Raw genomic sequence first — 15,481 nt, 5'->3', positions numbered from 1 at the left:
GGAACGTCTCTGTGGGAGGGGCCACACGGCTCAGTCTGCCTTCTCATTCTGACATTTTTGCAACCAGGAGCAGCAACAGAAACTTCACTTTTCACGTCTGTTTGCTGTTCCTGATTTTGCAGTGAAAATATAACCGAACGACAATTATATTTAATGCTAATTTAATGCGTATAATAAGATGTACCTATAAAACAAGGCTATGAAGGTGATACATTTCTTAAAGGCTGTAGGTGCTTTTGTTGCTCCCACTAAAGCCACCCAATATTCAGCTGGCACCAGTGAGCTTGTAAGCTGCGCCATGTCTTAAGTTTTCTGTATCTGCTTTGGTGGATCAAAACGTTTCAGCAGAATCATAAATCCAGAAACATAAGGCTGACATTTTGGATGTAGTGACACTAATGGCCATCAGATGACCATGAGAAGGACGACGGCATAGAGAGCATTTCAGGTGTGGTTTCAGGAACCATAAGCTGTACAGAGAAATAATACACACAAATTTTATGAGACACTACGTAACGTAACACCTGTGTATTCGTGTATAATATAAAGGGAAACACAGGGAGACAAGACCAATTATCCAGGAATAAAAATTAAAAAGTAAAATACGACAGGTGGACAGACTCAAGAAGTCCAGTGTGACCTTGTCAACTCTCCTCTCATAATGGTCAAGAAGACATGACTTTAGGGCAGATACCAGAGTAAGACGCCATATCCGCAGAGGCCGAGAGGAGACCAAGCTCACGTCACATCTTAGAGGAATGATAAACTGAAAGAATTCGATGTTGGCTGAAGAAGGCGAGGATACTCATGAGCAAAAGCAGTAGGAATCAGAAAATAACTCGGTCGTGGGAAAACAGCAGCTTCAGAATCTTCGACAAAACATCTCACAGTCTTAAGACTCCAAAAAACGACTATAGTTTACTGGAAATTTCTACTATTTACTAGAGAATGAGATGAGTCACCTCTGTTTCCTTTTGGCAAGGGCTGAAAGCAAGGAGAGGCAAATGTGTGGCATTGAAAGTCCTTCACCTAATTAAACAACTTTGGAGTATGGACATTCCACTCATGCACTGTGCAAAAGCTAAAAAACATTAATAATTAAAAGTAGCACTTGTGTTATTATTATGTAAACATATATATCAGGGGTGGGCAGCCTTATCTGCAAAGGGCCGGTGTGTATGTGGGTTTTTGGGATAACCTTTAGGTCAACTGCTCAAACCCAGGTGCGAGGACTCGTCAGCCAATCAGTCCCCTAATTAGTAATCTAATTAAGGAGTTGCAGTGAAAACCAGCATATACAGCAGCCCTTCCTGGATAAGATTAATGTGGAATGAAATTAAAATATAATTTCTTACTGATTCCAGTATATAGGTCTTTCTATAGTTGATACATCCATTTGGTTTGTAAACATTGTCATTATATTGGTACAATGTGTCATAATAATTTTGATCTTTTACTTTCAAAATGTGTCTTGTAATTGGAGTAAATCTAAAAAGTTCATCACAGGCAGTTCACTCTCCGGCATAGTATGTATGTATATTTTGTTCATGTGATTCAGAATATCTACAAAAAATTGAGTAAATCTAAAGTCATTAGTGTCCCTTAGGCGGCAGTAGAGACCATCTATTGCTCTTTAAATACATTTGAGGAGCAATATCATTCTCCTCAGCAATTCAGTACCGCGTCTGCAAACTCCAGCTGTAATTCAGAAATTTTTAGGAGAGCAAATGGCTTTAGCTACTTGTTAAAAATCGACGTCGGTCAGTCGAGGAACCTGAGCCGCTTATCACTGTGAACCCAGCCCAGCCTTTTCAGTTCTGAAAGCAGACACCAGGGCAGACATGCTCTTAAGCCATGACCAAACACACACATTTCTACAGCAAATACTGTGGTGACAGATCATAGAAAACATTGTGCAATGTATTTAATTAATTTCCGTCTGAGATGTTAGTTAACAAACCAGCCTGCTAAAGGTCCTTTTTATTATTTAGACAACATGCCATTGTCTGGAAACGGCTCCAGAGTCTGTGAGTATTTTATCATGTGCTGCTGCTTTCCAGTGCTGCTGCTTTCCAGTGCTGCTGCTTTCCAGTGATGCTACACTGCCTACTTTTGGAATTTTTGTTCTTCTATGTTTTTCATTTCTTTTTATAAGTTACCACTGCATTCATGAGGACAAATGACCTAAGAGTTATATTTTCAAATACATGTATACAGGAGTAATTTGCTAGCTGACTTCCTTCCTGAAGTGCTTGTCAGAATCATGTATTATGGGACTCAGAATAGGGATTTTAGTGGAAGGGAGACATTTTTCTGGACCATAAGTTATGCGTTGGATTGTGAACAACACAGAACATTGAGTAACCATGTAACAGAAAAAAAAATGTACCTCTGCTTCCTCTAGAGTGCGCTGGTGATTACACTCCACCTACAACAGCCTCCGTTTTCTAACTCCACCTGTTTTCAAATGTAGCCACGGACAATCCAAGGTTTCATTCCTAATCATACAAGTTTTGCTCTCTAGTGGATTGCGTGTCTCTCCAGAGCTGACAGTATTAAAGCCATTCAGCCATTCTACTGCACTGGACAATTCTTTGGCACTAACACCTGAAAATTTAATCTATTTAAAATTCCATCTGAGCAAACTGGAGCACATTTTTCCAATTTCACGGTTTTTTTCTTACTAACAAATTGTGATATTAAGTCATGAGTGTCTTTGAGAACATCACACAAATTATATAGTTTAAGAATTGTCATAAAAGCAGTCTGCCTTTCACACTGAGGTTAAGGGGTGAATGAAATTTCACCCCTATTGTTTATTATTGTAGAAAAAATTTTCTTAAAAGCAGTAAAACGACTCCCCCTGTGTTCATCCCATATGATGACATCAATAATATAGTTCAGTTCAGCAACAGACAAAATGATACCCTTCTTGAACAGAGAGCACCCCGTAGTGGGGTCAAAAATGTATCAAATGGTCCATGAAGCGTCATTTTGTCCATCATACTACTACAGTTTGTCACGTCTATGTGACAATTCCAAAGCTGTGAACTATGTAATATTTGGTTTTGGTTGAATTTGTACAGCATCGAGAGCATCACAGCTCATTCTTTATAAAAAGAAGGAAGCTTAGCAACAACATAAAATTTTCGTCAGATCGTCTTCAGATTATGTACAGTACTGTGCAAAAGTCTTAGGCAGGCAAAGAAAGTGATGTTTAGATTATCCTCCTGTTGGTGTAAAACTATGATATGATGCCTGTCAAAGTGTGTCAGCTCAGCCATGTCAGAACCTCTGCTAAAATCATCCTAGTATTTGCAGCGACCGTCCAGTGCAGCCATGTATTTTTTGACTTGGCCACTAGCACACCTCATACAGCTAGTCAATCTGTCACTGACTTTTTAAACCAATATAATTAATTATTTAACTGAGCTGTTGGTGAAATTTAACAAAAATATGGAACGGCTGAGGTGTACCTGAGGAGAAGTTTGGGAACTGAAACGGTGTTCATCTAGCCATCCAACTTGATATCAGTAACTTTGTAGAAAACAGAAGAAATTATTACTAGTTTTTATTGTGTTACTCTTAATTTGCACATGTTCTAATGTTAAATTGTGTTTTTTTTGTTCTAAGCCAAAGTACACTTGCTACACAGATAAACAGCTTTAAACATTTCTTTGGGCTGCCTAAGACTTTTGCACAGTACTGTACATACATGGTAAAAATATGAAAATGATGGTTAACCGCCCACATAGTCAAACGAGGAGATGAAAACAGGAACATTTAAATAAATTACTGTGACACTCCTATAACAGTAATACACTGTTACTGCACCCATCCATCCAGTCATTTTCTGCCCTGTCCGATTCAGGGTCAAGCTCTCGAAACTTTTGAAATGTTGGCCATTTTCAGAGCCCTGTAAGAAGAAAACTACATAAGATGCAGCTGCTGCTCTGAGTATATTTTTGAATTCTACAGACGAGTTAGCCCTAGTCGCAGAGTTGCAAGCCGTACGTGCCATATCAAAGGAGATACGAATCCTGGAATTTGCACCAAAACGATGAGCTTGCAAGCTATATGAAAATTACGTAAAATTTCACAAGGCTGTGTAAAGCTATTATGGAAACAGATTTAATATTTGGGATTTCACTGTAAGTTATATTACTTAGAAGCACCTACGATTTTTTTCGAGGGAATCTGTGAGGGTGACCTGGGTAATTGTTTGCAAACATGGTGATTTGATATCACTTTATAAAGTTCTGTGTCTCTATATTAGTATAGTTCACTGCCCATACTATAGGCCCTGCAAACACATTTTTTTTATATATAATTATTAACTGCAGATATTTTTGAGGTATAATTTTGATCAATGTAATATGTTTAATTGTTACTTATCTCTATAATAACTGAATCATGCTAATCAAATTACATCTGAGCTATAACGTAAGGTGTTTAAAGGTTCACACGGATTTACTATTCAGGGTGTAGTTATCAACTTCAACCACAAGAGGACATAGTTTGATAACAGGAAGCATTCCTGTGCCATGTTCCATCCATCCATCCATTTTCCAAACCGTTTATCCTACTGGATTGCAGGGGGTCCGGAGCCTATCCCGGAATCAATGGGCACGAGGCAGGGAACAACCCAGGATGGGGGGCCAGCCCATCGCACGGCACACTCACACACCACTCACTCACACATGCACACCTAAGGGCAATTTAGCAACTCCAATTAGCCTCAGCATGTTTTTGGACTGTGGGGGGAAACTGGAGTACCCGGAGGAAACCCCACGACGACATGGGGAGAACATGTGAAACTCTGCACACAGGTGACACAGGCGGAGACTCGAACCCGGGTCCCAGAGGTGTGAGGCAACAGTGCACCACCATGCCGCCCCCCCGTGCCATGTTGTGTCCGCCTTAATCTAGCTTATTTCGTTCGTGTCCCGAGAATATACACAATTTACTTACTGTTTCTGAAACTACAACGGACAGAGAGTGTTTTACAGTAGCGTACATGGTAAGCTGATGTCTTTGCTACTGTAAGTTAGCTTTCCAGAGTAATTGGGATATTACACCTTGAAGGGCTGAAGTCATATTCACAGTTTACCATTTAAATTGAATTTCGGTAAGAAAAATACCTGGAACTTTGAACAGTGACAACATAATTTATTATACACCAACAGATGATGAGCCAAAATTGTAAAAGTTGAGTGTGCATGGAGAATACAACATATTCCATAACAACTAGCACCTCTTTTCAAACTACAACACATTTCCATCACCATATGTAGCCAACAGACACCAATCTACATGTTTCATGTTTGATAGCACTACTAAGTTCTCTAAACTACCATACGAAGAACAGCTGAGATTTAAATTCTGACCAAGATGTGCTGCACTGTTTGACAAGATATTTCTAATACTCCTCTCCCTCTTCTTCTCCCTCCCCTTCAATGGAGTCGACGCCCACCTCTTCATAATCCTTCTCTAGAGCTGCCATGTCTTCTCTGGCCTCAGAGAACTCTCCCTCCTCCATACCCTCACCCACATACCAGTGAACAAAGGCTCGCTTTGCGTACATCAGGTCAAACTTGTGGTCCAGGCGAGCCCAGGCCTCAGCGATAGCAGTGGTGTTGCTCAGCATGCACACTGCTCTCTGAACCTTGGCCAGGTCTCCACCAGGAACCACAGTAGGGGGCTGGTAGTTAATGCCCACCTTGAAACCAGTGGGGCACCAGTCCACAAACTGGATGGTGCGCTTGGTCTTGATGGTGGCGATGGCAGCATTGACATCTTTGGGCACCACGTCACCACGGTACAGCAGACAGCAGGCCATGTACTTGCCATGACGGGGGTCACATTTGACCATCTGATTAGCCGGCTCAAAGCAGGCATTGGTGATCTCGGCTACAGAAAGCTGCTCATGGTAGGCCTTCTCTGCAGAAATGACTGGGGCATATGTAGCAAGAGGGAAGTGGATACGAGGATAAGGCACCAAGTTGGTCTGGAACTCTGTCAGATCAACATTCAGGGCACCATCAAATCGAAGGGAGGCTGTGATGGAGGAAACTATTTGACTAATAAGCCTGTTGAGGTTGGTGTAGGTGGGGCGCTCAATATCGAGGTTCCTACGGCAGATGTCATAGATGGCCTCATTGTCCACCATGAAAGCACAATCAGAGTGCTCCAGGGTGGTGTGGGTGGTCAGGATGGAGTTGTAGGGCTCCACTACAGCTGTGGACACCTGGGGAGCTGGGTAGATGGAGAACTCCAGCTTGGATTTCTTGCCATAGTCAACTGACAGGCGTTCCATCAGCAGAGAGGTGAAACCAGAACCGGTACCACCTCCAAAGCTGTGGAAGACCAGGAAACCCTGAAGGCCTGTGCACTGGTCAGCCTGGGAAGAAAACAGAACCAGGTCATTAAACAGAACCAGAATGTCCATTAATCAAACCTCATTATTCAGTTTGCTTTAATCAATACATTTCACAGTTATCCTTACCAGCTTGCGGATCCTGTCCAGCACCAGGTCGATGATCTCTTTGCCAATGGTGTAGTGCCCACGGGCGTAGTTGTTGGCAGCATCTTCTTTGCCAGTGATGAGTTGTTCAGGGTGGAACAGCTGGCGGTAGGTCCCAGTGCGTACCTCATCTGGCCAGGCAGAGAACAAGGAGTTAATCTATAGACAAGGAACTGGGACACAGCAGCATAATGGCTGCCCTGTAGGAGAGAGTGAGAACCTACCGATCACTGTAGGCTCCAGATCTACAAACACAGCCCTGGGAACATGCTTCCCAGCTCCAGTCTCACTGAAGAAGGTGTTGAAGGAATCATCCCCTCCTCCGATGGTCTTGTCACTGGGCATCTGGCCGTCCGGCTGGATCCCATGTTCCAGGCAGTAGAGCTCCCAGCATGCATTGCCAATCTGCACACCGGCTTGGCCCACGTGGATGGAGATGCACTCACGCTAAGGGAAAAGAGTAAAAAGGGTCAACTGAATCCATATTATTTAGAACCAATTAAAAATATTTGATTATTCATTTAGGAATTGTATCTGAACAGATAACACCCATCATCGTTCATTTTCCTTAAATCAGCTAGCAATTAAAATAATCGCAATTAAATGTAATTAATTAAATAATTGCTGATATAACACTGTAAATACAAGCAGAAAATGCTATATTCCTATTTTGGTTAGGTTTGTTTTAAATTCTAATATAATATAATAAGTAGCCATCTTTTAAGACAATAAATTTTAACTGCAACGCCAGTGTGTGTTCTTTCCCTAGACTGCAGTCTTTCAGTCATGCATTTCTCCTCTCTGGACCTGGGTGATTAAGGAGGAATGGAACCACATAAGGGCACCACCCTGTGCAGATGGCTTAGCCAAGCAAAGCCACTCTGCTGGGACTGCGCACTGAGGCATTATGCCACACCCGTCTGCCTGCCCCCACAGCAAGAGATCTGCACATGCTCACATCAAGCCACCCTCCCCCTCTATCCGCGGCAATGTCCATTGCTAGGCAACCAGACACCCGCATGCACGGCACAGCGCCACTTGGGGCTGTATGAGGCGAAATGCAGCAGCAAGAAGATTTTATTAACAAATGAACCTCGTGCTTCTGAGTATCGCTGCCTCGCCTGCGCGACTCCTTTGCATGTTCACTAAATAATCCACCAGATAGCTGGATGACTTTTTACAAAGCAGGCTGTGAATTCAGTTCAAAACATAGCTGTCGTATGCTGGCACATATCACCTCTTCCTCAAACTTACATCCTCCTTCCATTCTATTTGAATGAAAAATGGAACCCTCTGACGTTTGGAAATATACCGTGGCAGAACTAAATATAAAGCCACAAGATTGGTCATAAGGGTCAGAAAATAAGACCAAAGATACATGCAGGCCTCTGCTGGACTCTGTGACAGCTGCTTACCCTCCCTAAAAAGTCTGCGGTTTCCCATTTTGGAATACCACGGGCAAGGACTCCAAGAAAGGCGAGATGGGGCTGGGAACTAATGAGCAATTGCATTGTCCCGTCATCACCATGGCGACTAGAGCACACTTTTCTAAGATCTGGTTTCCTTTCATTCAGCAAGGGGAGAGAAAAGCGACTTCATGTAAATGCAGTAATTCGATATTGATCAGCTGACAACACATAAGTCGATATCAGTCCGCATTACAGCTGTTCTGCAGACGCGTGAAAGCCAGCATCTTTTATTAAAAAACACTTTGAAATGTATTTATAGATACATTGCGACAGAAAACGATCATGAATTGTAGATATTTAAACGGTTTGCATAGTGATATACTTGTCTGCGAGGCTGATTCATATGTGTAAGACAGAGCATATATGCAGGTTAAGTATCTCGGTATTATATGGCGTCAGGTAAATGAGGGTAGAGACAGGGAGTGAGCGACCTGGAATCGTGCCACGGAAGCGGACTAGGAGATGATGGGGAGGGGGGGGGCAGCTCCTTGCTTTTTCATCATGATTATACCAGTGGGGGTCATAAAAATTCATAGCGGATGTTTTCTAAATTATCCAAATTCCACAGTCCGTTACAAGCGCATAAAAAGCAGCATTATCGTTGCAGACCACAACGAAATACGTATTGGAGGATACTGAATATTCCAAGATAAGGGTTCATCTGCAAATTCTGTAACAGATGTCTTCAGGATCAAGACATCCAGAAATAGTCTGTATAATGTAAGGCATAAGCGTAATAGTCTCTCGTGGTTCTGTTTTGTTAGATAAATTGTGTATGCTAAGGCTTTACCTTAAATTACAGTGGTACCCTAACATTCAGTTTAACACGCATTTAAGAATAACGTGGTAACGGTGATAATGAAATCGCTTATCTGACGTATACTAATCCCGCTAGTTATGTACATTAAGATGAAGGTGGGTCGAAATTCGGCATAAAACACACAGGCCTACACGAAACAGAACATTTCCTACATAATGAATAACAAAGAAATTGTAATTTTGCCGCTATTGTAAGAAACAAAGGTATTTTAAACGTATTGCCCTTCAGCCAAGTCATAGATAAACCTCAGATAAGCCCCATTCGTTTGCGCAGTGACATGCCTACAGAGAACACCCACGCAAGATTAATTCTGGATAAATAGGGATACTGAAAGAGTTACATTACTCACCATGTTTTCTGAAAGAGAGAAGCGATAAGGAAATAAAGAAAGAAGAAAATAAAGGCTCCCTTGTAACTGCTCTAAAGGAAATGATGTTACTCGGACCGACAGCTAAGAGTCGTCGCAGTAACTGAGGCGGGCAGCGGCGGCACTGCGGTTTATAGCGGAGCGCAGAGGGCCGGGCCAGCATACATTAATGTGTTAGGGTTACTCCCCAAACTCTGCTGGCTGTGGGAAAAAATATGAATAATAAAATGTAATGCTTTAGACGGCAGAAATTTGTGTAAATTTACTAAAATGTCGGTTGGGATTGTATTTAAAAGAAGGAATTTGTAGATTTTTACCCAAATAACGGACCCCGCGAAGAACGAAACATCCAGAATTTGGTTTATTAGGCCTTATATAATACTGAATAGCGTAATTAAATAGCGTAATTCCTCACATGGGTCAAACTGGGTAATACTGCCGATATATAAACTACACACGATATGCAAGAATGTAATCTTAGCACTGTTTTTTTTTGTTTGTTTGTTTTATTGTATTGAATTGTGTTTATGCCTCTTGTGGCTACCGAAGAACAACTGGGCTACGATAAGAGAAAACGTCCTATTATCCTACGTTATGAAATGTATCTTCATAAGTAGAACTAGTATTTCTGGCCATTCTGTGGTTCCGGACACGTTTTTAACATGTATTTTGAATTAATTTGACCAACGGCTTAGGTCTGGTGGTATTGCCATAACGATGGATGACAAAGCGTCTTTACTGCTGCTGTCCATAAGTGCATCGAGAAATCTCACCACAATGTAGGTTTATGTAAAAATTAATTATTTCTTATGAAAAATACATTTTCCTATTTTCACCGAAGATTCCATTCTCATTTGTCATTTTTATCTATCTATCTATCTATCTATCTATCTATTTTATTTATTTTGAAAGTGAACACAGAATGAGGGTCCTTTTGTGCTGACTTATAAATGTAGACAGTAATATTTTGTTGAATCCAAGTGTTTTTTTTCCCGTTAATATAAACCATTTCTTGATTTCTCAGTGCGGCAGGAAATATCCATCCAAACTCGTTCACTGTACACAGAAGAGAGGCCACCCATGACCGATATAGAAGAAAGATCTTTGTTCGTTTGTCAAATAAAGGAGGTGGTCAGTATTGTGACAGAAATATAGTTAAACAATTTAATGTTTTTGAATCTTTGATTACTTATCATACGTAGGTTTGTCCTTGAATCCATAAAATTTTGTGAGATAGCCCAGAATTCCTAGGTACGCCCTTGAAGGCAGTTAAACATTCGGGAGGCTTAAGGTAGCCAGTTTTCCTTATGAGGCACCAAATTGTCTGTTGGTGTGAATGTGTGTATGAATGGTTTGTGTTTCCTCCAATGGTTTGGCACCCCATCCTGGGTTGTTCCCTGCTTTGCACCCATGGTCTCCAGGATAGGGTCCAGAGCCCTGTGACCCTGAGTAGCACAAGCAGGTTCAGGAAACCCCACGACGACACGGGGAGAAACTCCACACACATGGAGCTTTGGCAAGACTCAAAGCCAGGTCCCAGAGGTGTGAGGTGACAGTGATGAGCACTGTGCCATCTTCTGTCTTAAAATAACGTGATTCCAGTACATAAACACAATCATACATCATACAATACATTTTCCTAGGTACAGGCCTGAAAATAAATTATATTAAGTCATTTAGTAAATTAGTAAATGACAAAAAGTAACAGATAATTCATTTGGAAGATGAATGTGCAATGTTATGTATGTCAATGCTAAAACACTGAAAATAAGCATGAGTGAATGTATTTAACGGAGATGCACAGAGAGCTGATTACATAAACAGCTTTATTTGGAGAGCAATTCATTTGGAAATCATACTGTTAATGTAGTACAGTCAGATAGACATCATACAACGGACACAGTGAAATGCAATACTAGAACCTAAGGGATGTTGTGAGCTAAACCCACTGAAAAGGTGTCTATTTTTCATATTTCACACAAGCCCCTAATATTCCTCTCCCTCATCTTCGCCCTCACCTTCCATAGAGTCGACGCCCACCTCTTCATAATCCTTCTCTAGAGCTGCCATGTCTTCTCTGGCCTCAGAGAACTCTCCCTCCTCCATACCCTCACCCACATACCAGTGAACAAAGGCTCGCTTTGCGTACATCAGGTCAAACTTGTGGTCCAGGCGAGCCCAGGCCTCAGCGATAGCAGTGGTGTTGCTCAGCATGCACACTGCTCTCTGAACCTTGGCCAGGTCTCCACCAGGAACCACAGTAGGGGGCTGGTAGTTAATGCCCACCTTGAAACCAGTGGGGCACCAGTCCACAAACTGGATGGTGCGCTTGGTCTTGATGGTGGCGATGGCAGCATTGACATCTTTGGGCACCACGTCACCACGGTACAGCAGACAGCAGGCCATGTACTTGCCATGACGGGGGTCACATTTGACCATCTGATTAGCCGGCTCAAAGCAGGCATTGGTGATCTCGGCTACAGAAAGCTGCTCATGGTAGGCCTTCTCTGCAGAAATGACTGGGGCATATGTAGCTAGAGGGAAGTGGATACGAGGATAAGGCACCAAGTTGGTCTGGAACTCTGTCAGATCAACATTCAGGGCACCATCAAATCGAAGGGAGGCTGTGATGGAGGAAACTATTTGGCCAATGAGTCTGTTGAGGTTGGTGTAGCTGGGGCGCTCAATATCGAGGTTCCTACGGCAGATGTCATAGATGGCCTCATTGTCCACCATGAAAGCACAATCGGAGTGCTCCAGGGTGGTGTGGGTGGTCAGGATGGAGTTGTAGGGCTCCACTACAGCTGTGGACACCTGGGGAGCTGGGTAGATGGAGAACTCCAGCTTGGATTTCTTGCCATAGTCAACTGACAGGCGTTCCATCAGCAAAGAGGTGAAACCAGAACCGGTACCACCTCCAAAGCTGTGGAAGACCAGGAAACCCTGAAGGCCTGTGCACTGGTCAGCCTGGGAAGAAAACAGAACCAGGTCATTAAACAGAACCAGAATGTCCATTAATCAAACCTCATTATTCAGTTTGCTTTAATCAATACATTTCACAGTTATCCTTACCAGCTTGCGGACCCTGTCCAGCACCAGGTCGATGATCTCTTTGCCAATGGTGTAGTGCCCACGGGCGTAGTTGTTGGCAGCATCTTCTTTGCCAGTGATGAGTTGTTCAGGGTGGAACAGCTGGCGGTAGGTCCCAGAGCGTACCTCATCTGGCCAGGCAGAGAACAAGGAGTTAATCTATAGACAAGGAACTGGGATACAGCAGCATAATGGCTGCCCTGTAGGAGAGAGTGAGAACTTACCGATCACTGTAGGCTCCAGATCTACAAACACAGCCCTGGGAACATGCTTCCCAGCTCCAGTCTCACTGAAGAAGGTGTTGAAGGAATCATCCCCTCCTCCGATGGTCTTGTCACTGGGCATCTGGCCGTCCGGCTGGATCCCATGTTCCAGGCAGTAGAGCTCCCAGCATGCATTGCCAATCTGCACACCGGCTTGGCCCACGTGGATGGAGATGCACTCACGCTGTGGAGAACAGTATGACGTTTTATACTGTGTTTCCAGTAAAATATTGCTTTTTTAAAAAATAAACACCATATTAAATTAACCTTGTATACATCTTATGTAAATACAGCTGAAGGTTGTAGAATTTCAGTTAAACGTGATTACAGTAGAATAAGTCCTTCACATTCAACCAAATAATTTTTTAAATATTCATTCAACAGAGGTTTTAAAAGTAGTACTTCTTTCTCTCACCCTCTATTCCTGCCTGTCACACACACAAACCTACTAATTGAATGCAAAAGGTACCCATACTCTCCCCAGTATTATGCCGTGAACACAAAGAAGCCCCACCCTTTTAAAATCCACACACATCTCTCCCCCGGACAGTGCATGCTGTCTTCCATCTATTAAAGAGCCCAGTATGTTGATAAAATTCATTAAAACATGCTTAACTAAACAACCAAGAATGCCTTTTTTCTTAAAGGCAAGTCTTCTTCTTCTTATTATTATAGATAATAACATTACAAAATTATATTAATATTAATAATATAATAGGATAATGGACCTGGATGTAGAGGCTGTCCCTAAAGGAAACCCTACCCTGAGCACAATAGGATCTCAACAAAGACCTCCACACAAATAATGCAGCCGCACCTCTGCAAGAGAACAGACTTCGTGATGCGCTGAAAAGCAAAACAGACCGGTAGCACATTCTTATTAGACGGAGTTTAGTAAAATTATCAAGCTACTTGTGGTTTTTATTTTGAAAATACTTCAGATAAATACATGGGCGTCGCCGCCATTAAATCTGAGGGGGACGTGTCTCCCCTCACATTTCATAATTATTCGCCTGGACCCCCTAACCCATGTAACATAAAATATTAGTTTTATGTCTGTGTGTCCCTACCCCACATTCAAAATGCTTCTGACGCTCCTGGATAAATAGATGGAGTTCAAATTACGGCTTAACCCCCATATTGGAAATATATAGTTCTTGAACCCCCGTTCCGATCGGTTGACAGGAGGCACTACGCCATATGAATGGTGTTCATGCGTATCGGACATAACGCACCCCTGACCCACCCTTTACCTTCCCTTGGAGACACAATGCAATGGACATATTTTTCCAGTTAAACGATAGTCCTATATCTAAACAGGTATCTGTCGCATGTTTTCAGAAGTACTCTTGATATACAATTTCTAGATAAATGTCACTGCAAATAACTTTGCATCGGTTATTCAATAACACGTAAGTACTGTTCAAATGTGAACTCTATCTGCATTGTATAATTTTGTATAATAATAATAATAAGATCGCAGAACAGCGGAAGCTTACGGTAAAATTAAGTAAAGATCACAACTAATTAAGTGATACTAAATAGGCTAAAATGAATAGCCAGTGGGCGAGGTGCATCTACTCTATGTAGGCTACACTCCCTTTTGTGGCTCCACACTGAGGCACAACACGCTAAGATGTCACACTAAAAAAGACCTACATACTCGCGACACTGTCTTTTCAGAGGAATTAGATTAAAGATCCGCAAAGAAATTCAGTTACCAAAGCAGGATGTCGCCCATAAAGAAAAGCAGATACTCCCTGTCGCACAAAAAGACCCCGTAACGTTCTCACTTATAATAACGTCTATTGGTTTCCACGATTTCAAAATTACGTTCAGTCTAAAGATGTTAAGAGAACAATACAAACTTTAAAAGGAAACCTACCATGGTTGGTGTTCAGGTGATCAAGGATGGAGCGGAAAGGCAAGTATATCTGGCTTCCTTACTGCAACAATGGGGTCGGATGCGCGTGCACTGAGGAGTCCTGCATGTAACTCCGCTTCTAATGAAGCGTGTATCGCTGCAGCCTGGAACCGAGCGGGGAGGGGCAATGCCGGGCAGGACCGGCCAGCACCGGGAACCAGGAACCCACCAGGCTGAGATGCGCTTTGTGCAGCGAGGAATGGATCTGAGGTGCAGCTGCAAGCGCCATCTGTTGAGAAGATGCTTTGCTGGACCTGAACCATTTTGACCAGAATGATTGGAAATTTCTTCTCTGAAGTTTTCCCTTCTATGGTGTCCCAATCTGACGCTGGTTCAGTTAATTAGACTTAACTGCACCATTTTTTTTTTTAAAACCTGTCATTTAATAAACATTTATATTAAGTTTAGAAAGTGCCATCATAAAACATTTCTATAATTTTTCGTAATTGTTTTTTTATAAAACATTTCTTAACCTTTTTGATTTCCCTACATTTCTATCGAAATTTCATACTTTTCAATACGTAATTTTTCTTGGCCTTTGATGTGGCCAAAGTGTTTCTATTGCTCATATACAATTCATTTCAATTACACACATTTCCAAACAAGCAAACTGACATAAAATATTAAACTTCCGGGGGGGAAAAAAACAGTTTGCGATAGAAGTTTATATAGATTCATTTGCTGTGGTTATGGAAAAAGGTTTTTGAGAAAAGAGTCTTGAAAAAAGTGACTTGTGAAAGGAAAGGAGAGGTAAACCCTAAACTCCACGTTCTTCAGAGGGGGCCATTCCACCAGGATAATGGGCAGAAGGTGGCACAGGGTGATCCAGTTTCCCCTTTTGCAGTATAAAAGCTGACATAGCAACTCATTTCTTGCTGAATTTTGTGAAATAAAAGTGCAATATGTCGTTTCTGCAATATATACATATATATGTACATCCTTGTATACATACAGTATATTGCCCATATAGCTAGGGCTTCCTGCTTAAGGGCAAACAGGACATCTGTCTCATCACAGTTGGCAAG

The 15,481-nt window shown here is 42.1% G+C and overlaps 1 protein-coding gene across 4 annotated transcripts; it reads right to left on the bottom strand.

Moving 5' to 3' along the window:
• Nucleotides 1–5,148: 5,148 nt before the first annotated feature.
• On the bottom strand, nucleotides 5,149–14,573 carry LOC125744865 (tubulin alpha-1B chain). 4 transcript variants are annotated; one of them, XM_049017153.1, is made up of 4 exons: nucleotides 14,418–14,573; nucleotides 12,494–12,716; nucleotides 12,252–12,400; nucleotides 5,149–6,400 (listed from the first exon to the last, which is right to left on the bottom strand). In XM_049017153.1, the coding sequence occupies exons 1-4, from the start codon at nucleotides 14,418–14,420 to the stop codon at nucleotides 5,420–5,422; spliced, it is 1,356 nt and encodes a 451-aa protein (XP_048873110.1). In that variant the 5' UTR covers nucleotides 14,421–14,573; the 3' UTR covers nucleotides 5,149–5,419. The 4 variants fall into 4 exon arrangements, with proteins under 4 accessions (XP_048873110.1, XP_048873108.1, XP_048873107.1 ...); XM_049017151.1 differs by lacking the exon at nucleotides 12,252–12,400 and adding an exon at nucleotides 6,506–6,654; XM_049017150.1 differs by lacking the exons at nucleotides 12,252–12,400; nucleotides 12,494–12,716; nucleotides 14,418–14,573 and adding exons at nucleotides 6,506–6,654; nucleotides 6,748–6,970; nucleotides 9,162–9,315.
• Between the last annotated feature and the right edge of the window lie 908 nt (nucleotides 14,574–15,481).

Source organism: Brienomyrus brachyistius, chromosome 6, assembly GCF_023856365.1.
Source record: "Brienomyrus brachyistius isolate T26 chromosome 6, BBRACH_0.4, whole genome shotgun sequence".
Taxonomy (NCBI): Eukaryota; Metazoa; Chordata; class Actinopteri; order Osteoglossiformes; family Mormyridae; genus Brienomyrus; species Brienomyrus brachyistius.
This window is presented reverse-complemented; position numbering and strand designations above follow the sequence as displayed.

Excerpts from the sequence above, each read along its gene's own strand:
- LOC125744865 (XM_049017153.1), bottom strand. Across the intron at positions 12,401-12,493 it reads TCTGGAGCCTACAGTGATCG|ATGAGGTACGCTCTGGGACC; the intron begins GTAAGTTCTCAC and ends CTGCCTGGCCAG. Across the intron at positions 6,401-12,251 it reads TGGACAGGGTCCGCAAGCTG|GCTGACCAGTGCACAGGCCT; the intron begins GTAAGGATAACT and ends TTTTCTTCCCAG.